The 21,765-nt window shown below is 54.7% G+C and overlaps 1 protein-coding gene across 1 annotated transcript in view; it reads right to left on the bottom strand.

Moving 5' to 3' along the window:
- LOC140380204 (uncharacterized) overlaps positions 1-21,765 on the bottom strand; it is a 37,871-nt gene that overhangs the window by 853 nt on the left and 15,253 nt on the right. The window contains exons 16-17 of the mRNA XM_072464367.1: positions 4,997-5,220; positions 160-380 (exon numbers count right to left, since the gene is read on the bottom strand). Of these exons, the coding sequence (XP_072320468.1) occupies positions 160-380; positions 4,997-5,220 (445 nt within the window). The remainder of the gene's footprint in view (positions 1-159; positions 381-4,996; positions 5,221-21,765) is intronic.

Below are 21,765 nucleotides of genomic sequence, written 5' to 3'. Positions count from 1 at the left end.
AACAAACGTAACGGAATTTGTCCCAGTTTTTGCCAATGTCATATTTTTGCTGATTTAAACTTAGAAACGTATAAATTAGAACTAAAACTTTGAGCAAAAGTCCATAAAAAGTGATTAAACTAAATAAAAAGTTTGAAGTCATTTTTGAGTCGGACTCACTCTGGCTCTTCTTGGGGCTGGACCAATGGCGGCTCAGCATCAAGACATGTGACAGGAGGAGTGGGAGGGGGCGTGGCTACATGCTCAGGGGGAGTATCCTTCACGACGGGCCTTTCAGCGAGCGGTGGCGTAGTTGTGGGCGTGGCTACAGCAGCGAAAGACGGAGTCTGTGGATCAGGGGGCGGAGTGTGTACTGGAGTGAGTTCAGGCGTCGCCACCTGCTGGAACACAACGGAACAAACTCACAAACAGGAGCTAAAGGCTAGTGCGGGCTACGTGCTTAAGGCTAGTGCGGGAGACGTGCTAAAGGCTAGTGCAGGCGACGTGCTAAAGGCTAGTGCAGGCGACGTGCTGAAGGCTAGTGCGGGCTACGTGCTGAAGGCTAGTGCGGGCTACGTGCTTAAGGCTAGTGCAGGCGACGTGCTAAAGGCTAGTGCAGGCGACGTGCTAAAGGCTAGTGCAGGCGACGTGCTGAAGGCTAGTGCAGGCGACGTGCTGAAGGCTAGTGCGGGCTACGTGCTGAAGGCTAGTGCGGGCTACGTGCTTAAGGCTAGTGCAGGCGACGTGCTAAAGGCTAGTGCAGGCGACGTGCTGAAGGCTAGTGCGGGCTACGTGCTGAAGGCTAGTGCGGGCTACGTGCTTAAGGCTAGTGCAGGCAACGTGCTGAAGATTAGTGCAGGCGACGTGCTGAAGGCTAGTGCGGGCTACGTGCTTAAGGCTAGTGCAGGCGACGTGCTGAAGGCTAGTGCAGGCGATGTGCTGAAGGCTAGTGCGGGCTACGTGCTGAAGGCTAGTGCAGGCGACGTGCTAAAGGCTAGTGCAGGCGACGTGCTAAAGGCTAGTGCAGGCGACGTGCTGAAGGCTAGTGCAGGCGATGTGCTGAAGGCTAGTGCGGGCTACGTGCTGAAGGCTAGTGCGGGCTACGTGCTTAAGGCTAGTGCAGGCGACGTGCTAAAGGCTAGTGCAGGCGACGTGCTGAAGGCTAGTGCAGGCGACGTGCTGAAGGCTAGTGCGGGCTACGTGCTGAAGGCTAGTGCGGGCTACGTGCTTAAGGCTAGTGCAGGCGACGTGCTAAAGGCTAGTGCAGGCGACGTGCTGAAGGCTAGTGCGGGCTACGTGCTTAAGGCTAGTGCGGGAGACGTGCTAAAGGCTAGTGCAGGCGACGTGCTAAAGGCTAGTGCAGGCGACGTGCTGAAGGCTAGTGCAGGCGACGTGCTAAAGGCTAGTGCAGGCGACGTGCTGAAGGCTAATGCAGGCGACGTGCTGAAGGCTAGTGCAGGCGACGTGCTGAAGGCTAGTGCAGGCGACGTGCTGAAGGCTAGTGCAGGCGACGTGCTAAAGGCTAGTGCAGGCGACGTGCTAAAGGCTAGTGCAGGCGACGTGCTAAAGGCTAGTGCAGGCGACGTGCTGAAGGCTAGTGCAGGCGACGTGCTGAAGGCTAGTGCAGGCGACGTGCTAAAGGCTAGTGCAGGCGACGTGCTAAAGGCTAGTGCAGGCGACGTGCTGAAGGCTAGTGCAGGCGACGAGCTAAAGGCTAGTGCAGGCGACGAGCTAAAGGCTAGTGCAGGCGACGAGCTAAAGGCTAGTGCAGGCGACGTGCTAAAGGCTACTGCAGGCGACGTGCTAAAGGCTAGTGCAGGCGACGTGCTAAAGGCTAGTGCAGGCGACGAGCTAAAGGCTAGTGCAGGCGACGAGCTAAAGGCTAGTGCAGGCGACGTGCTAAAGGCTAGTGCAGGCGACGTGCTAAAGGCTAGTGCAGGCGACGTGCTAAAGGCTAGTGTAGGCGACGTGCTAAAGGCTACTGCAGGCGACGTGCTAAAGGCTAGTGCAGGCGACGAGCTAAAGGCTAGTGCAGGCGACGAGCTAAAGGCTAGTGCAGGCGACGAGCTAAAAGCTAGTGCAGGCGACGTGCTAAAGGCTACTGCAGGCGACGTGCTAAAGGCTAGTGCAGGCGACGTGCTAAAGGCTAGTGCAGGCGACGTGCTGAAGGCTAGTGCAGGCGATGTGCTGAAGGCTAGTGCGGGCTACGTGCTGAAGGCTAGTGCGGGCTACGTGCTTAAGGCTAGTGCAGGCGACGTGCTAAAGGCTAGTGCAGGCGACGTGCTGAAGGCTAGTGCAGGCGACGTGCTGAAGGCTAGTGCGGGCTACGTGCTGAAGGCTAGTGCGGGCTACGTGCTGAAGGCTAGTGCGGGCTACGTGCTTAAGGCTAGTGCAGGCGACGTGCTAAAGGCTAGTGCAGGCGACGTGCTGAAGGCTAGTGCGGGCTACGTGCTGAAGGCTAGTGCGGGCTACGTGCTTAAGGCTAGTGCAGGCAACGTGCTGAAGATTAGTGCCGGCGACGTGCTGAAGGCTAGTGCGGGCTACGTGCTTAAGGCTAGTGCGGGAGACGTGCTAAAGGCTAGTGCGGGCGACGTGCTAAAGGCTAGTGCAGGCGACGTGCTAAAGGCTAGTGCAGGCGACGTGCTGAAGGCTAGTGCAGGCGACGTGCTAAAGGCTAGTGCAGGCGACGTGCTGAAGGCTAATGCAGGCGACGTGCTGAAGGCTAGTGCAGGCGACGTGCTGAAGGCTAGTGCAGGCGACGTGCTGAAGGCTAGTGCAGGCGACGTGCTGAAGGCTAGTGCAGGCGACGTGCTAAAGGCTAGTGCAGGCGACGTGCTAAAGGCTAGTGCAGGCGACGTGCTAAAGGCTAGTGCAGGCGACGTGCTGAAGGCTAGTGCAGGCGACGAGCTAAAGGCTAGTGCAGGCGACGAGCTAAAGGCTAGTGCAGGCGACGAGCTAAAGGCTAGTGCAGGCGACGTGCTAAAGGCTACTGCAGGCGACGTGCTAAAGGCTAGTGCAGGCGACGTGCTAAAGGCTAGTGCAGGCGACGAGCTAAAGGCTAGTGCAGGCGACGAGCTAAAGGCTAGTGCAGGCGACGTGCTAAAGGCTAGTGCAGGCGACGTGCTAAAGGCTAGTGCAGGCGACGTGCTAAAGGCTAGTGTAGGCGACGTGCTAAAGGCTACTGCAGGCGACGTGCTAAAGGCTAGTGCAGGCGACGAGCTAAAGGCTAGTGCAGGCGACGAGCTAAAGGCTAGTGCAGGCGACGAGCTAAAGGCTAGTGCAGGCGACGTGCTAAAGGCTACTGCAGGCGACGTGCTAAAGGCTAGTGCAGGCGACGTGCTAAAGGCTAGTGCAGGCGACGTGCTGAAGGCTAGTGCAGGCGATGTGCTGAAGGCTAGTGCGGGCTACGTGCTGAAGGCTAGTGCGGGCTACGTGCTTAAGGCTAGTGCAGGCGACGTGCTAAAGGCTAGTGCAGGCGACGTGCTGAAGGCTAGTGCAGGCGACGTGCTGAAGGCTAGTGCGGGCTACGTGCTGAAGGCTAGTGCGGGCTACGTGCTGAAGGCTAGTGCGGGCTACGTGCTTAAGGCTAGTGCAGGCGACGTGCTAAAGGCTAGTGCCGGCGACGTGCTGAAGGCTAGTGCGGGCTACGTGCTGAAGGCTAGTGCGGGCTACGTGCTTAAGGCTAGTGCAGGCAACGTGCTGAAGATTAGTGCCGGCGACGTGCTGAAGGCTAGTGCGGGCTACGTGCTTAAGGCTAGTGCGGGAGACGTGCTAAAGGCTAGTGCGGGCGACGTGCTAAAGGCTAGTGCAGGCGACGTGCTGAAGGCTAGTGCAGGCGACGTGCTAAAGGCTAGTGCAGGCGACGTGCTGAAGGCTAATGCAGGCGACGTGCTGAAGGCTAGTGCAGGCGACGTGCTGAAGGCTAGTGCAGGCGACGTGCTGAAGGCTAGTGCAGGCGACGTGCTGAAGGCTAGTGCAGGCGACGTGCTGAAGGCTAGTGCAGGCGACGTGCTAAAGGCTAGTGCAGGCGACGTGCTAAAGGCTAGTGCAGGCGACGTGCTGAAGGCTAGTGCAGGCGACGTGCTGAAGGCTAGTGCAGGCGACGTGCTAAAGGCTAGTGCAGGCGACGTGCTAAAGGCTAGTGCAGGCGACGTGCTGAAGGCTAGTGCAGGCGACGAGCTAAAGGCTAGTGCAGGCGACGAGCTAAAGGCTAGTGCAGGCGACGAGCTAAAGGCTAGTGCAGGCGACGAGCTAAAGGCTAGTGCAGGCGACGTGCTAAAGGCTACTGCAGGCGACGTGCTAAAGGCTAGTGCAGGCGACGTGCTAAAGGCTAGTGCAGGCGACGAGCTAAAGGCTACTGCAGGCGACGTGCTAAAGGCTACTGCAGGCGACGAGCTAAAGGCTACTGCAGGCGACGTGCTGAAGGCTACTGCAGGCGACGTGCTAAAGGCTAGTGCAGGCGACGTGCTAAAGGCTACTGCAGGCGACGAGCTAAAGGTTACTGCAGGCGACGTGCTAAAGGCCTGTGCAGGCGACGTGCTGAAGGCCAGTGCAGGCGACGTGCTAAAGGCTAGTGCAGGCGACGTGCTAAAGGCTAGTGCAGGCGACGTGCTAAAGGCTAGTGTAGGCGACGTGCTAAAGGCTACTGCAGGCGACGAGCTAAAGGCTACTGCAGGCGACGTGCTGAAGGCTACTGCAGGCGACGTGCTAAAGGCTACTGCAGGCGACGAGCTAAAGGCTACTGCAGGCGACGTGCTGAAGGCTACTGCAGGCGACGTGCTAAAGGCTAGTGCAGGCGACGTGCTAAAGGCTACTGCAGGCGACGAGCTAAAGGCTACTGCAGGCGACGTGCTAAAGGCCTGTGCAGGCGACGTGCTGAAGGCCAGTGCAGGCGACGTGCTAAAGGCTAGTGCAGGCGACGTGCTAAAGGCTAGTGCAGGCGACGTGCTAAAGGCTAGTGCAGGCGACGTGATAAAGGCTAGTCCTGATGAAGGCGGACATGTTGTTTTTCCCTCACTTTCAGTGTCTCAGATCGATTCGGCTCGGGTTCTGCTCCTGGTTCTGCTCCTGGTTCTGCTCCTGGTTCAGTTCTGGGTCCAGTCTCTGGTTCTTGGGACTCTCTGGACCCGAGGAACAGGGCCACAATCTCGGTCAGGACCTCAAGGACAAGGCCCCGAACCTGGTCTTCATTTAGGAGCAGACCGGACTCAACGTGCAGCTGAAGACCAGAGGCACCCAGTTCTGAGGGTCAAAACCAGGATTTAAAGCGGGATTAAAGCGGGTCTAAAGCGGGTCTAAAGCGGGACTAAAGCGGGACTAAAGCGGGACTAAAGCGGGATTAAAGCGGGTCTAAAGCGGGACTAAAGCGGGACTAAAGCGGGACTAAAGCGGGACTAAAGCGGGACTAAAGCAGGACTAAAGCGGGACTAAAGCGGGACTAAAGCGGGACTAAATGGGTCTAAAGAGGGACTAAAGCGGGACTAAAGCGGGACTAAAGCGGGTCTAAAGCGGGATTAAAGCGGGTCTAAAGCGGGACTAAAGCGGGACTAAAGCGGGTCTAAAGCGGGACTAAAGCGGGTCTAAAGCGGGACTAAAGCGGGACTAAAGCGGGTCTAAAGCGGGTCTAAAGCGGGTCTAAAGCGGGTCTAAAGCGGGATTGAAGCGGGACTGAAGCGGGACTGAAGCGGGATTAAAGCGGGTCTAAAGCGGGACTAAAGCGGGTCTAAAGCGGGACTAAAGCGGGACTAAAGCGGGTCTAAAGCGGGACTAAAGCGGGACTAAAGCGGGACTAAAGCGGGTCTAAAGCGGGACTAAAGCGGGACTAAAGCGGGTCTAAAGCGGGATTAAAGCGGGTCCAAAGCGGGACTAAAGCGGGACTAAAGCGGGTCTAAAGCGGGTCTAAAGCGGGTCTAAAGCGGGACTAAAGCGGGACTAAAGCGGGACTAAAGCGGGACTAAAGCGGGACTAAAGCGGGACTAAAGCGGGTCTAAAGCGGGACTAAAGCGGGACTAAAGCGGGATTAAAGCGGGTCTAAAGCGGGACTAAAGCGGGACTAAAGCGGGTCTAAAGCGGGACTAAAGCGGGACTAAAGCGGGTCTAAAGCGGGACTAAAGCGGGTCTAAAGCGGGTCTAAAGCGGGACTAAAGCGGGTCTAAAGCGGGTCTAAAGCGGGACTAAAGCGGGACTAAAGGGGGTCTAAAGCGGGTCTAAAGCGGGACTAAAGCGGGTCTAAAGCGGGACTAAAGCGGGACTAAAGCGGGTCTAAAGCGGGACTAAAGCGGGACTAAAGCGGGCCTAAAGCGGGCCTAAAGCGGGTCTAAAGCGGGATTGAAGCGGGTCTAAAGCGGGACTAAAGCGGGACTAAAGCGGGACTAAAGCGGGACTAAAGGGGGTCTAAAGCAGGTCTAAAGCGGGACTAAAGCGGGTCTAAAGCGGGACTAAAGCGGGACTAAAGGGGGTCTAAAGCGGGACTAAAGCGGGTCTAAAGCGGGACTAAAGCGGGACTAAAGCGGGTCTAAAGCGGGACTAAAGCGGGACTAAAGCGGGACTAAAGCGGGTCTAAAGCGGGACTAAAGCGGGACTAAAGCGGGTCTAAAGCGGGATTAAAGCGGGTCCAAAGCGGGACTAAAGCGGGACTAAAGCGGGACTAAAGCGGGTCTAAAGCGGGTCTAAAGCGGGACTAAAGCGGGTCTAAAGCGGGTCCAAAGCGGGACTAAAGCGGGACTAAAGCGGGACTAAAGCGGGACTAAAGCGGGACTAAAGCGGGTCTAAAGCGGGTCTAAAGCGGGACTAAAGCGGGACTAAAGCGGGATTAAAGCGGGTCTAAAGCGGGACTAAAGCGGGACTAAAGCGGGACTAAAGCGGGTCTAAAGCGGGACTAAAGCGGGACTAAAGCGGGTCTAAAGCGGGACTAAAGCGGGTCTAAAGCGGGTCTAAAGCGGGACTAAAGCGGGACTAAAGGGGGTCTAAAGCGGGACTAAAGCGGGTCTAAAGCGGGACTAAAGCGGGACTAAAGCGGGTCTAAAGCGGGACTAAAGCGGGACTAAAGCGGGACTAAAGCGGGTCTAAAGCGGGACTAAAGCGGGACTAAAGCGGGTCTAAAGCGGGATTAAAGCGGGTCCAAAGCGGGACTAAAGCGGGACTAAAGCGGGACTAAAGCGGGTCTAAAGCGGGACTAAAGCGGGTCTAAAGCGGGTCTAAAGCGGGACTAAAGCGGGACTAAAGCGGGACTAAAGCGGGACTAAAGCGGGTCTAAAGCGGGACTAAAGCGGGACTAAAGCGGGATTAAAGCGGGTCTAAAGCGGGACTAAAGCGGGACTAAAGCGGGACTAAAGCGGGTCTAAAGCGGGACTAAAGCGGGACTAAAGCGGGTCTAAAGCGGGACTAAAGCGGGTCTAAAGCGGGTCTAAAGCGGGACTAAAGCGGGTCTAAAGCGGGACTAAAGCGGGTCTAAAGCGGGACTAAAGCGGGTCTAAAGCGGGACTAAAGCGGGACTAAAGGGGGTCTAAAGCGGGTCTAAAGCGGGACTAAAGCGGGTCTAAAGCGGGACTAAAGCGGGTCTAAAGCGGGACTAAAGCGGGACTAAAGCGGGCCTAAAGCAGGTCTAAAGCGGGACTAAAGCGGGTCTAAAGCGGGACTAAAGCGGGACTAAAGGGGGTCTAAAGCGGGTCTAAAGCGGGATTGAAGCGGGTCTAAAGCGGGACTAAAGCGGGACTAAAGCGGGACTAAAGCGGGACTAAAGGGGGTCTAAAGCAGGTCTAAAGCGGGACTAAAGCGGGTCTAAAGCGGGACTAAAGCGGGACTAAAGGGGGTCTAAAGCGGGTCTAAAGCGGGACTAAAGCGGGACTAAAGCGGGACTAAAGCGGGTCTAAAGCGGGACTAAAGCGGGACTAAATGGGTCTAAAGAGGTTCTAAAGCGGGACTAAAGCGGGACTAAAGCGGGTCTAAAGCGGGTCTAAAGCGGGACTAAAGCGGGTCTAAAGCGGGTCTAAAGCAGGACTAAAGCGGGTCTAAAGCGGGACTAAAGCGGGACTAAAGCGGGACTAAAGCGGGACTAAAGCGGGTCTAAAGCGGGACTAAATGGGTCTAAAGAGGGACTAAAGCGGGACTAAAGCGGGTCCAAAGCGGGACTAAAGCGGGCCTAAAGCGGGACTAAAGCGGGACTAAAGCGGGTCTAAAGCGGGTCTAAAGCGGGACTAAAGCGGGTCTAAAGCGGGTCTAAAGCGGGATTAAAGCGGGACTAAAGCGGGACTAAAGCGGGACTAAAGCGGGTCTAAAGCGGGTCTAAAGCGGGACTAAAGCGGGTCTAAAGCGGGTCTAAAGCGGGACTAAAGCGGGTCTAAAGCGGGACTAAAGCGGGACTAAAGCGGGTCTAAAGCGGGACTAAAGCGGGACTAAAGCGGGACTAAAGCGGGACTAAAGCGGGTCTAAAGCGGGACTAAATGGGTCTAAAGAGGGACTAAAGCGGGACTAAAGCGGGTCCAAAGCGGGACTAAAGCGGGCCTAAAGCGGGACTAAAGCGGGACTAAAGCGGGTCTAAAGCGGGTCTAAAGCGGGACTAAAGCGGGTCTAAAGCGGGTCTAAAGCGGGATTAAAGCGGGACTAAAGCGGGACTAAAGCGGGACTAAAGCGGGTCTAAAGCGGGTCTAAAGCGGGACTAAAGAGGGACTAAAGCGGGACTAAAGCGGGACTAAAGCGGGTCTAAAGCGGGACTAAAGCGGGACTAAAGCGGGTCTAAAGCGGGACTAAAGCGGGACTAAAGCGGGACTAAAGCGGGACAAAAGCGGGACAAAAGCGGGACTAGAGAGGGACTAAAGCGGGTCTAAAGCGGGACTAAAGCGGTCTAAAGCGCGTCTAAAGCGGGTCTAAAGCTGGTCTAAAGCGGGACTAAAGCGGGACTAAAACGGGACTAAAGCGGGACTAAAGCGGGACTAAAGCGGGACTAAAGCGGGTCTAAAGCGGGTCTAAAGCGGGACTAAAGCGGGTCTAAAGCGGGAGTAAAGCGGGTGTAAAGCGGGACTAAAGCGGGTCTAAAGCGGGACTAAAGCGGGTCTAAAGCGGGTCTAAAGCGGGTCTAAAGCGGGACTAAAGCGGGTCTAAAGCGGGACTAAAGCGGGATTAAAGCGTGTCTAAAGCGGGACTAAAGCGGGTCTAAAGCGGGTCTAAAGCGGGACTAAAGCGGGACTAAAGCGGGTCTAAAGCGGGTCTAAAGCGGGTCTAAAGCGGGACTAAAGCGGGTCTAAAGCGGGTCTAAAGCGGGACTAAAGCGGGACTAAAGCGGGACTAAAGCGGGTCTAAAGCGGGTCTAAAGCGGGACTAAAGCGGGTCTAAAGCGGTCTAAAGCGGGTCTAAAGCGGTCTAAAGCGGGACTAAAGCGGGTCTAAAGCGGTCTAAAGCGGGTCTAAAGCGGGTCTAAAGCGGGTCTAAAGCGGGTCTAAAGCGGGACTAAAGCGGGTCTAAAGCGGGTCTAAATCGGTCTAAAGCGGGACTAAAGCGGGTCTAAAGCGGGTCTAAAGCGGGTCTAAAGCGGGATTAAAGCGGGACTAAAGCGGGACTAAAGCGGGTCTAAAGCGGGACTAAAGCGGGACTAAAGCGGGACTAAAGCGGGTCTAAAGCGAGACTAAAGCGGGACTAAAGCGGGACTAAAGCGGGACTAAAGCGGGACTAAAGCGGGATTAAAGCGGGACTAAAGCGGGTCTAAAGCGGGTCTAAAGCGGGACTAAAGCGGGACTAAAGCGGGACTAAAGCGGGTCTAAAGCGGTCTAAAGCGGGTCTAAAGCGGTCTAAAGCGGGTCTAAAGCGGTCTAAAGCGGGTCTAAAGCGGGTCTAAAGCGGGACTAAAGCGGTTCTAAAGCGGGACTAAAGCGGGACTAAAGCGGGTCTAAAGCGGGACTAAAGCGGGATTAAAGCGGGATTAAAGCGGGATTAAAGCGGGTCTAAAGCGGGACTAAAGCGGGATTAAAGCGGGACTAAAGCGGGTCTAAAGCGGGTCTAAAGCGGGACTAAAGCGGGACTAAAGCGGGACTAAAGCGGGTCTAAAGCGGGTCTAAAGCGGGTCTAAAGCAGGTCTAAGCGGGTCTAAAGCGGGACTAAAGCGGGACTAAAGCGGGACTAAAGCGGGTCTAAAGCGGGTCTAAAGCGGGACTAAAGCGGGACTAAAGCGGGTCTAAAGCGGGTCTAAAGCGGGTCTAAAGCGGGTCTAAAGCGGGTCTAAAGCGGGTCTAAAGCGGGACTAAAGCGGGTCTAAAGCGGTCTAAAGCGGGTCTAAAGCGGTCTAAAGCGGGACTAAAGCGGTCTAAAGCGGGTCTAAAGCGGTCTAAAGCGGGTCTAAAGCGAGTCTAAAGCGGGACTAAAGCGGGACTAAAGCGGGACTAAAGCGGGACTAAAGCGGGTCTAAAGCGGGAATAAAGCGGTCTAAAGCGGGTCTAAAGCGGGTCTAAAGCGGGACTAAAGCGGTCTAAAGCGGGTCTAAAGCGGGTCTAAAGCGGGTCTAAAGCGGGACTAAAGCGGTCTAAAGCGGGTCTAAAGCGGGTCTAAAGCGGGTCTAAAGCGGGACTAAAGCGGGACTAAAGCGGGACTAAAGCGGGACTAAAGCGGGTCTAAAGCGGGTCTAAAGCGGGACTAAAGCGGGTCTAAAGCGGGTCTAAAGCGGGATTAAAGCGGGTCTAAAGCGGGACTAAAGCGGGACTAAAGCGGGACTAAAGCGGGTCTAAAGCGGGTCTAAAGCGGGACTAAAGAGGGACTAAAGCGGGACTAAAGCGGGACTAAAGCGGGTCTAAAGCGGGACTAAAGCGGGACTAAAGCGGGTCTAAAGCGGGACTAAAGCGGGACTAAAGCGGGACTAAAGCGGGACAAAAGCGGGACTAGAGAGGGACTAAAGCGGGTCTAAAGCGCGTCTAAAGCGCGTCTAAAGCGGGTCTAAAGCTGGTCTAAAGCGGGACTAAAGCGAGACTAAAACGGGACTAAAGCGGGACTAAAGCGGGACTAAAGCGGGTCTAAAGCGGGTCTAAAGCGGGACTAAAGCGGGTCTAAAGCGGGAATAAAGCGGGACTAAAGCGGGTCTAAAGCGCGTCTAAAGCGCGTCTAAAGCGGGTCTAAAGCTGGTCTAAAGCGGGACTAAAGCGGGACTAAAACGGGACTAAAGCGGGACTAAAGCGGGACTAAAGCGGGACTAAAGCGGGTCTAAAGCGGGTCTAAAGCGGGACTAAAGCGGGTCTAAAGCGGGAGTAAAGCTGGTGTAAAGCGGGACTAAAGCGGGTCTAAAGCGGGACTAAAGCGGGTCTAAAGCGGGTCTAAAGCGGGTCTAAAGCGGGACTAAAGCGGGACTTAAGCGGGTCTAAAGCGGGACTAAAGCGGTCTAAAGCGGGACTAAAGCAGGACTAAAGCGGGACTAAAGCGGGTCTAAAGCGGGTCTAAAGCGGGTCTAAAGCGGGACTAAAGCGGGTCTAAAGCGGTCTAAAGCGGGTCTAAAGCGGGTCTAAAGCGGGTCTAAAGCGGGACTAAAGCGGTCTAAAGCGGGTCTAAAGCGGGTCTAAAGCGGGTCTAAAGCGGGACTAAAGCGGTCTAAAGCGGGTCTAAAGCGGGTCTAAAGCGGGACTAAAGCGGTCTAAAGCGGTCTAAAGCGGGTCTAAAGCGGTCTAAAGCGGGTCTAAAGCGGGTCTAAAGCGGGTCTAAAGCGGGTCTAAAGCGGGTCTAAAGCGGGACTAAAGCGGGACTAAAGCGGGTCTAAAGCGGGTCTAAAGCGGGTCTAAAGCGGGTCTAAAGCGGGACTAAAGCGGGACTAAAGCGGGACTAAAGCGGGACTAAAGCGGGACTAAAGCGGGACTAAAGCGGGTCTAAAGCGGGTCTAAAGCGGGACTAAAGCGGGTCTAAAGCGGGTCTAAAGCGGGTCTAAAGCGGGTCTAAAGCGGGTCTAAAGCGGGACTAAAGCGGGACTAAAGCGGGACTAAAGCGGGACTAAAGCGGGTCTAAAGCGGGTCTAAAGCGGGACTAAAGCGGGTCTAAGCGGGTCTAAAGCGGGACTAAAGCGGGACTAAAGCGGGACTAAAGCGGGTCTAAAGCGGGTCTAAAGCGGGACTAAAGCGGGACTAAAGCGGGTCTAAAGCGGGTCTAAAGCGGGTCTAAAGCGGGTCTAAAGCGGGACTAAAGCGGGTCTAAAGCGGTCTAAAGCGGGTCTAAAGCGGGTCTAAAGCGGTCTAAAGCGGGACTAAAGCGGTCTAAAGCGGGTCTAAAGCGGTCTAAAGCGGGACTAAAGCGGGACTAAAGCGGGACTAAAGCGGGTCTAAAGCGGGTCTAAAGCGGGTCTAAAGCGGGTCTAAAGCGGGACTAAAGCGGGTCTAAAGCGGTCTAAAGCGGGTCTAAAGCGGGTCTGAAGCGGGTCTAAAGCGGGTCTAAAGCGGGTCTAAAGCGGGTCTAAAGCGGGACTAAAGCGGGTCTAAAGCGGGACTAAAGCGGTCTAAAGCGGGTCTAAAGCGGGTCTAAAGCGGGACTAAAGCGGGTCTAAAGCGGGTCTAAAGCGGGTCTAAAGCGGGACTAAAGCGGTCTAAAGCGGGTCTAAAGCGGGTCTAAAGCGGGACTAAAGCGGTCTAAAGCGGGTCTAAAGCGGTCTAAAGCGGGTCTAAAGCGGGTCTAAAGCGGGTCTAAAGCGGTCTAAAGCGGGTCTAAAGCGGGTCTAAAGCGGGTCTAAATCGGGTCTAAAGCGGGACTAAAGCGGTCTAAAGCGGGTCTAAAGCGGTCTAAAGCGGGTCTAAAGCGGTCTAAAGCGGGTCTAAAGCGGGTCTAAAGCGGGTCTAAAGCGGGTCTAAAGCGGGACTAATTCGGGTCTAAAGCGGGTCTAAAGCGGGTCTAAAGCGGGATTAAAGCGGGATTAAAGCGGGTCTAAAGCGGGACTAAAGCGGGTCTAAAGCGGGACTAAAGCGGGACTAAAGCGGGTCTAAAGCGAGACTAAAGCGGGACTAAAGCGGGACTAAAGCGGGACTAAAGCGGGACTAAAGCGGGTCTAAAGCGGGACTAAAGCGGGACTAAAGCGGGATTAAAGCGGGACTAAAGCGGGTCTAAAGCGGGTCTAAAGCGGGTCTAAAGCGGGTCTAAAGCGGGACTAAAGCGGGTCTAAAGCGGTCTAAAGCGGGTCTAAAGCGGGTCTAAAGCGGGTCTAAAGCGGGACTAAAGCGGTCTAAAGCGGGTCTAAAGCGGGTCTAAAGCGGGTCTAAAGCGGGTCTAAAGCGGGACTAAAGCGGTCTAAAGCGGGTCTAAAGCGGGTCTAAAGCGGGACTAAAGCGGGTCTAAAGCGGGTCTAAAGCGGTCTAAAGCGGGTCTAAAGCGGGTCTAAAGCGGGTCTAAAGCGGTCTAAAGCGGGTCTAAAGCGGGTCTAAAGCGGGTCTAAAGCGGGTCTAAAGCGGGACTAATTCGGGTCTAAAGCGGGTCTAAAGCGGGTCTAAAGCGGTCTAAAGCGGGTCTAAAGCGGGTCTAAAGCGGGTCTAAAGCGGGTCTAAAGCGGGACTAAAGCGGGTCTAAAGCGGGTCTAAAGCGGGTCTAAAGCGGGTCTAAAGCGGGTCTAAAGCGGGATTAAAGCGGGATTAAAGCGGGTCTAAAGCGGGACTAAAGCGGGTCTGAAGCGGGACTAAAGCGGGACTAAAGCGGGACTAAAGCGGGTCTAAAGCGGGACTAAAGCGGGACTAAAGCGGGACTAAAGCGGGACTAAAGCGGGACTAGAGAGGGACTAAAGCGGGTCTAAAGCGCGTCTAAAGCGCGTCTAAAGCGGGTCTAAAGCGGGTCTAAAGCGGGACTAAAGCGGGACTAAAGCGGGAATAAAGCGGGACTAAAGCGGGTCTAAAGCGGGACTAAAGCGGGTCTAAAGCGGGTCTAAAGCGGGACTAAAGCGGGATTAAAGCGTGTCTAAAGCGGGACTAAAGCGGTCTAAAGCGGGTCTAAAGCGGGTCTAAAGCGGGTCTAAAGCGGGACTAAAGCGGTCTAAAGCGGGTCTAAAGCGGGTCTAAAGCGGGACTAAAGCGGGACTAAAGCGGGACTAAAGCGGGACTAAAGCGGGTCTAAAGCGGGTCTAAAGCGGGACTAAAGCGGGTCTAAAGCGGTCTAAAGCGGGTCTAAAGCGGGTCTAAAGCGGGACTAAAGCGGTCTAAAGCGGGTCTAAAGCGGTCTAAAGCGGGTCTAAAGCGGGTCTAAAGCGGGTCTAAAGCGGGACTAAAGCGGGACTAAAGCGGGTCTAAAGCGGGTCTAAAGCGGGTCTAAAGCGGGTCTAAAGCGGGTCTAAAGCGGGTCTAAAGCGGGTCTAAAGCGGGACTAAAGCGGTCTAAAGCGGGTCTAAAGCGGGTCTAAAGCGGGACTAAAGCGGTCTAAAGCGGGTCTAAAGCGGGTCTAAAGCGGGTCTAAAGCGGGACTAAAGCGGTCTAAAGCGGGTCTAAAGCGGGTCTAAAGCGGGACTAAAGCGGTCTAAAGCGGGTCTAAAGCGGTCTAAAGCGGGTCTAAAGCGGGTCTAAAGCGGTCTAAAGCGGGTCTAAAGCGGGTCTAAAGCGGGTCTAAAGCGGGTCTAAAGCGGGACTAAAGCGGTCTAAAGCGGGTCTAAAGCGGTCTAAAGCGGGTCTAAAGCGGTCTAAAGCGGTCTAAAGCGGGTCTAAAGCGGGTCTAAAGCGGGACTAATTCGGGTCTAAAGCGGGTCTAAAGCGGGTCTAAAGCGGGATTAAAGCGGGATTAAAGCGGGTCTAAAGCGGGACTAAAGCGGGTCTAAAGCGGGTCTAAAGCGGTCTAAAGCGGGTCTAAAGCGGTCTAAAGCGGGTCTAAAGCGGGACTAAAGCGGGACTAAAGCGGGATTAAAGCGGGACTAAAGCGGGTCTAAAGCGGGTCTAAAGCGGGTCTAAAGCGGGACTAAAGCGGGTCTAAAGCGGGTCTAAAGCGGGTCTAAAGCGGTCTAAAGCGGGTCTAAAGCGGGTCTAAAGCGGGTCTAAAGCGGGTCTAAAGCGGGACTAAAGCGGTCTAAAGCGGGTCTAAAGCGGTCTAAAGCGGGTCTAAAGCGGTCTAAAGCGGTCTAAAGCGGGTCTAAAGCGGGTCTAAAGCGGGACTAATTCGGGTCTAAAGCGGGTCTAAAGCGGGTCTAAAGCGGGATTAAAGCGGGATTAAAGCGGGTCTAAAGCGGGACTAAAGCGGGTCTAAAGCGGGACTAAAGCGGGACTAAAGCGGGTCTAAAGCGAGACTAAAGCGGGACTAAAGCGGGACTAAAGCGGGACTAAAGCGGGACTAAAGCGGGTCTAAAGCGGGACTAAAGCGGGACTAAAGCGGGATTAAAGCGGGACTAAAGCGGGTCTAAAGCGGGTCTAAAGCGGGTCTAAAGCGGGTCTAAAGCGGGACTAAAGCGGGTCTAAAGCGGTCTAAAGCGGGTCTAAAGCGGGTCTAAAGCGGGACTAAAGCGGTCTAAAGCGGGTCTAAAGCGGGTCTAAAGCGGGTCTAAAGCGGGACTAAAGCGGTCTAAAGCGGGTCTAAAGCGGGTCTAAAGCGGGACTAAAGCGGTCTAAAGCGGGTCTAAAGCGGTCTAAAGCGGGTCTAAAGCGGGTCTAAAGCGGGACTAAAGCGGGACTAAAGCGGGACAAAAGCGGGACTAGAGAGGGACTAAAGCGGGTCTAAAGCGCGTCTAAAGCGCGTCTAAAGCGGGTCTAAAGCTGGTCTAAAGCGGGACTAAAGCGGGACTAAAACGGGACTAAAGCGGGACTAAAGCGGGACTAAAGCGGGTCTAAAGCGGGTCTAAAGCGGGACTAAAGCGGGTCTAAAGCGGGAATAAAGCGGGACTAAAGCGGGTCTAAAGCGGGACTAAAGCGGGTCTAAAGCGGGTCTAAAGCGGGACTAAAGCGGGTCTTAAGCGGGTCTAAAGCGGGACTAAAGCGGGATTAAAGCGTGTCTAAAGCGGGACTAAAGCGGTCTAAAGCGGGTCTAAAGCGGGTCTAAAGCGGGTCTAAAGCGGGACTAAAGCGGTCTAAAGCGGGTCTAAAGCGGGTCTAAAGCGGGACTAAAGCGGGACTAAAGCGGGACTAAAGCGGGTCTAAAGCGGGACTAAAGCGGGTCTAAAGCGGTCTAAAGCGGTCTAAAGCGGGTCTAAAGCGGGACTAAAGCGGTCTAAAGCGGGTCTAAAGCGGTCTAAAGCGGGTCTAAAGCGGGTCTAAAGCGGGTCTAAAGCGGGTCTAAAGCGGGACTAAAGCGGGACTAAAGCGGGTCTAAAGCGGGTCTAAAGCGGGTCTAAAGCGGGACTAAAGCGGGACTAAAGCGGGACTAAAGCGGGACTAAAGCGGGACTAAAGCGGGACTAAAGCGGGTCTAAAGCGGGTCTAAAGCGGGACTAAAGCGGGACTAAAGCGGGTCTAAAGCGGGTCTAAAGCGGGTCTAAAGCGGGACTAAAGCGGGACTAAAGCGGGACTAAAGCGGGACTAAAGCGGGACTAAAGCGGGTCTAAAGCGGGTCTAAAGCGGGACTAAAGCGGGTCTAAGCGGGTCTAAAGCGGGACTAAAGCGGGACTAAAGCGGGACTAAAGCGGGTCTAAAGCGGGTCTAAAGCGGGTCTAAAGCGGGACTAAAGCGGGTCTAAGCGGGTCTAAGCGGGTCTAAAGCGGGTCTAAAGCGGGACTAAAGCGGGACTAAAGCGGGTCTAAAGCGGGTCTAAAGCGGGTCTAAAGCGGGTCTAAAGCGGGACTAAAGCGGGTCTAAAGCGGTCTAAAGCGGGTCTAAAGCGGGTCTAAAGCGGTCTAAAGCGGTCTAAAGCGGGTCTAAAGCGGTCTAAAGCGGGACTAAAGCGGGACTAAAGCGGGTCTAAAGCGGGTCTAAAGCGGGTCTAAAGCGGGACTAAAGCGGGTCTAAAGCGGTCTAAAGCGGGTCTAAAGCGGGTCTAAAGCAGGTCTAAAGCGGGTCTAAAGCGGGTCTAAAGCGGGACTAAAGCGGGTCTAAAGCGGGACTAAAGCGGTCTAAAGCGGGTCTAAAGCGGGTCTAAAGCGGGACTAAAGCGGTCTAAAGCGGGTCTAAAGCGGGTCTAAAGCGGTCTAAAGCGGGTCTAAAGCGGGTCTAAAGCGGGACTAAAGCGGTCTAAAGCGGGTCTAAAGCGGTCTAAAGCGGGTCTAAAGCGGGTCTAAAGCGGGTCTAAAGCGGTCTAAAGCGGGTCTAAAGCGGGTCTAAAGCGGGTCTAAAGCGGGTCTAAAGCGGGTCTAAAGCGGGACTAAAGCGGTCTAAAGCGGGTCTAAAGCGGTCTAAAGCGGGTCTAAAGCGGTCTAAAGCGGGTCTAAAGCGGGTCTAAAGCGGGTCTAAAGCGGGTCTAAAGCGGGACTAATTCGGGTCTAAAGCGGGTCTAAAGCGGGTCTAAAGCGGGATTAAAGCGGGATTAAAGCGGGTCTAAAGCGGGACTAAAGCGGGTCTAAAGCGGGACTAAAGCGGGACTAAAGCGGGTCTAAAGCGAGACTAAAGCGGGACTAAAGCGGGACTAAAGCGGGACTAAAGCGGGACTAAAGCGGGTCTAAAGCGGGACTAAAGCGGGACTAAAGCGGGACTAAAGCGGGACTAAAGCGGGTCTAAAGCGGGTCTAAAGCGGGTCTAAAGCGGGACTAAAGCGGGTCTAAAGCGGTCTAAAGCGGGTCTAAAGCGGGTCTAAAGCGGGTCTAAAGCGGGACTAAAGCGGTCTAAAGCGGGTCTAAAGCGGGTCTAAAGCGGGTCTAAAGCGGGACTAAAGCGGGACTAAAGCGGTCTAAAGCGGGTCTAAAGCGGGTCTAAAGCAGGTCTAAAGCGGGACTAAAGCGGTCTAAAGCGGGTCTAAAGCGGTCTAAAGCGGGTCTAAAGCGGGTCTAAAGCGGGTCTAAAGCGGTCTAAAGCGGTCTAAAGCGGTCTAAAGCGGTCTAAAGCGGGTCTAAAGCGGGTCTAAAGCGGGTCTAAAGCGGGTCTAAAGCGGGACTAAAGCGGGTCTAAAGCGGTCTAAAGCGGGTCTAAAGCGGGTCTAAAGCGGGTCTAAAGCGGGTCTAAAGCGGGTCTAAAGCGGGATTAAAGCGGGATTAAAGCGGGTCTAAAGCGGGACTAAAGCGGGTCTAAAGCGGGACTAAAGCGGGACTAAAGCGGGTCTAAAGCGGGACTAAAGCGGGACTAAAGCGGGATTAAAGCGGGACTAAAGCGGGTCTAAAGCGGGTCTAAAGCGGGACTAAAGCGGGACTAAAGCGGGACTAAAGCGGGTCTAAAGCGGGTCTAAAGCGGGTCTAAAGCGGGACTAAAGCGGGACTAAAGCGGGACTAAAGCGGGACTAAAGCGGGACTAAAGCGGGTCTAAAGCGGGTCTAAAGCGGGTCTAAAGCAGGTCTAAGCGGGTCTAAAGCGGGACTAAAGCGGGACTAAAGCGGGACTAAAGCGGGTCTAAAGCGGGTCTAAAGCGGGACTAAAGCGGGACTAAAGCGGGTCTAAAGCGGGTCTAAAGCGGGTCTAAAGCGGGTCTAAAGCGGGACTAAAGCGGGTCTAAAGCGGTCTAAAGCGGGTCTAAAGCGGTCTAAAGCGGGTCTAAAGCGGGACTAAAGCGGTCTAAAGCGGGTCTAAAGCGGTCTAAAGCGGGTCTAAAGCGGTCTAAAGCGGGTCTAAAGCGGGTCTAAAGCGGTCTAAAGCGGTCTAAAGCGGGTCTAAAGCGGTCTAAAGCGGGTCTAAAGCGGGTCTAAAGCGGGACTAATTCGGGTCTAAAGCGGGTCTAAAGCGGGTCTAAAGCGGGATTAAAGCGGGATTAAAGCGGGTCTAAAGCGGGACTAAAGCGGGTCTAAAGCGGGACTAAAGCGGGACTAAAGCGGGACTAAAGCGGGTCTAAAGCGAGACTAAAGCGGGACTAAAGCGGGACTAAAGCGGGACTAAAGCGGGTCTAAAGCGGGACTAAAGCGGGACTAAAGCGGGATTAAAGCGGGACTAAAGCGGGTCTAAAGCGGGTCTAAAGCGGGTCTAAAGCGGGTCTAAAGCGGGTCTAAAGCGGGACTAATTCGGGTCTAAAGCGGGTCTAAAGCGGGTCTAAAGCGGGATTAAAGCGGGATTAAAGCGGGTCTAAAGCGGGACTAAAGCGGGTCTAAAGCGGGACTAAAGCGGGACTAAAGCGGGACTAAAGCGGGTCTAAAGCGAGACTAAAGCGGGACTAAAGCGGGACTAAAGCGGGACTAAAGCGGGACTAAAGCGGGTCTAAAGCGGGACTAAAGCGGGACTAAAGCGGGATTAAAGCGGGACTAAAGCGGGTCTAAAGCGGGTCTAAAGCGGGTCTAAAGCGGGTCTAAAGCGGGACTAAAGCGGGACTAAAGCGGTCTAAAGCGGGTCTAAAGCGGGTCTAAAGCGGGTCTAAAGCGGGACTAAAGCGGTCTAAAGCGGGTCTAAAGCGGGTCTAAAGCGGGTCTAAAGCGGGACTAAAGCGGTCTAAAGCGGGTCTAAAGCGGTCTAAAGCGGGTCTAAAGCGGGTCTAAAGCGGTCTAAAGCGGGTCTAAAGCGGTCTAAAGCGGGTCTAAAGCGGTCTAAAGCGGTCTAAAGCGGGTCTAAAGCGGGTCTAAAGCGGGTCTAAAGCGGGTCTAAAGCGGGACTAAAGCGGTCTAAAGCGGTCTAAAGCGGTCTAAAGCGGGTCTAAAGCGGTCTAAAGCGGGTCTAAAGCGGGTCTAAAGCGGGTCTAAAGCGGGACTAATTCGGGTCTAAAGCGGGTCTAAAGCGGGTCTAAAGCGGGATTAAAGCGGGTCTAAAGCGGGACTAAAGCGGGTCTAAAGCGGGACTAAAGCGGGACTAAAGCGGGTCTAAAGCGGGACTAAAGCGGGACTAAAGCGGGATTAAAGCGGGTCTAAAGCGAGTCTAAAGCGGGTCTAAAGCGGTCTAAAGCGGGTCTAAAGCGGTCTAAAGCGGGTCTAAAGCGGTCTAAAGCGGGTCTAAAGCGGGTCTAAAGCGGGACTAATTCGGGTCTAAAGCGGGTCTAAAGCGGGTCTAAAGCGGGATTAAAGCGGGATTAAAGCGGGTCTAAAGCGGGACTAAAGCGGGTCTAAAGCGGGACTAAAGCGGGACTAAAGCGGGACTAAAGCGGGACTAAAGCGGGACTAAAGCGGGTCTAAAGCGAGACTAAAGCGGGACTAAAGCGGGACTAAAGCGGGACTAAAGCGGGACTAAAGCGGGTCTAAAGCGGGACTAAAGCGGGACTAAAGCGGGACTAAAGCGGGATTAAAGCGGGACTAAAGCGGGTCTAAAGCGGGTCTAAAGCGGGTCTAAAGCGGGTCTAAAGCGGGACTAATTCGGGTCTAAAGCGGGTCTAAAGCGGGTCTAAAGCGGGATTAAAGCGGGATTAAAGCGGGTCTAAAGCGGGACTAAAGCGGGTCTAAAGCGGGACTAAAGCGGGACTAAAGCGGGTCTAAAGCGGGACTAAAGCGGGACTAAAGCGGGACTAAAGCGGGTCTAAAGCGGTCTAAAGCGGGTCTAAAGCGGGTCTAAAGCGGGTCTAAAGCGGGACTAAAGCGGTCTAAAGCGGGTCTAAAGCGGGTCTAAAGCGGGTCTAAAGCGGGTCTAAAGCGGGACTAAAGCGGTCTAAAGCGGGTCTAAAGCGGGTCTAAAGCGGGTCTAAAGCGGTCTAAAGCGGGTCTAAAGCGGTCTAAAGCGGTCTAAAGCGGGTCTAAAGCGGGTCTAAAGCGGGTCTAAAGCGGGACTAAAGCGGTCTAAAGCGGGTCTAAAGCGGTCTAAAGCGGGTCTAAAGCGGTCTAAAGCGGGTCTAAAGCGGGTCTAAAGCGGGTCTAAAGCGGGTCTAAAGCGGGACTAATTCGGGTCTAAAGCGGGTCTAAAGCGGGTCTAAAGCGGGATTAAAGCGGGATTAAAGCGGGTCTAAAGCGGGACTAAAGCGGGTCTAAAGCGGGACTAAAGCGGGACTAAAGCGGGTCTAAAGCGGGACTAAAGCGGGACTAAAGCGGGATTAAAGCGGGACTAAAGCGGGTCTAAAGCGGGTCTAAAGCGGGACTAAAGCGGGACTAAAGCGGGACTAAAGCGGGACTAAAGCGGGTCAAAAGCGGGTCTAAAGCGGGTCTAAAGCGGGACTAAAGCGGGACTAAAGCGGGACTAAAGCGGGTCTAAAGCGGGACTAAAGCGGGACTAAAGCGGGACTAAAGCGGGACTAAAGCGGGTCTAAAGCGGGTCTAAAGCGGGTCTAAAGCGGGACTAAAGCGGGACTAAAGCGGGACTAAAGCGGGTCTAAAGCGGGTCTAAAGCGGGACTAAAGCGGGACTAAAGCGGGTCTAAAGCGGGTCTAAAGCGGGTCTAAAGCGGGTCTAAAGCGGGACTAAAGCGGGTCTAAAGCGGTCCAAAGCGGGTCTAAAGCGGTCTAAAGCGGGACTAAAGCGGTCTAAAGCGGGTCTAAAGCGGTCTAAAGCGGGTCTAAAGCGAGTCTAAAGCGGGACTAAAGCGGGACTAAAGCGGGACTAAAGCGGGACTAAAGCGGGTCTAAAGCGGGTCTAAAGCGGGTCTAAAGCGGGTCTAAAGCGGGTCTAAAGCGGGACTAAAGCGGTCTAAAGCGGGTCTAAAGCGGGTCTAAAGCAGGTCTAAAGCGGGACTAAAGCGGTCTAAAGCGGGTCTAAAGCGGGTCTAAAGCGGGTCTAAAGCGGTCTAAAGCGGGTCTAAAGCGGTCTAAAGCGGGTCTAAAGCGGGTCTAAAGCGGGTCTAAAGCGGGACTAATTCGGGTCTAAAGCGGGTCTAAAGCGGGACTAAAGCGGGTCTAAAGCGGTCTAAAGCGGGTCTAAAGCGGGTCTAAAGCGGGTCTAAAGCGGGACTAAAGCGGTCTAAAGCGGG

The sequence above is a fragment of the Eucyclogobius newberryi genome, unplaced genomic scaffold (assembly GCF_026437365.1).
Source record: "Eucyclogobius newberryi isolate DKJ021-1_F unplaced genomic scaffold, fEucNew1.0.hap1 SCAF_45, whole genome shotgun sequence".
Classification (NCBI taxonomy): domain Eukaryota; kingdom Metazoa; phylum Chordata; class Actinopteri; order Gobiiformes; family Gobiidae; genus Eucyclogobius; species Eucyclogobius newberryi.
Note: the sequence above shows the minus strand (reverse complement) of the source record. Positions and strands in the feature narration are given on the sequence as shown.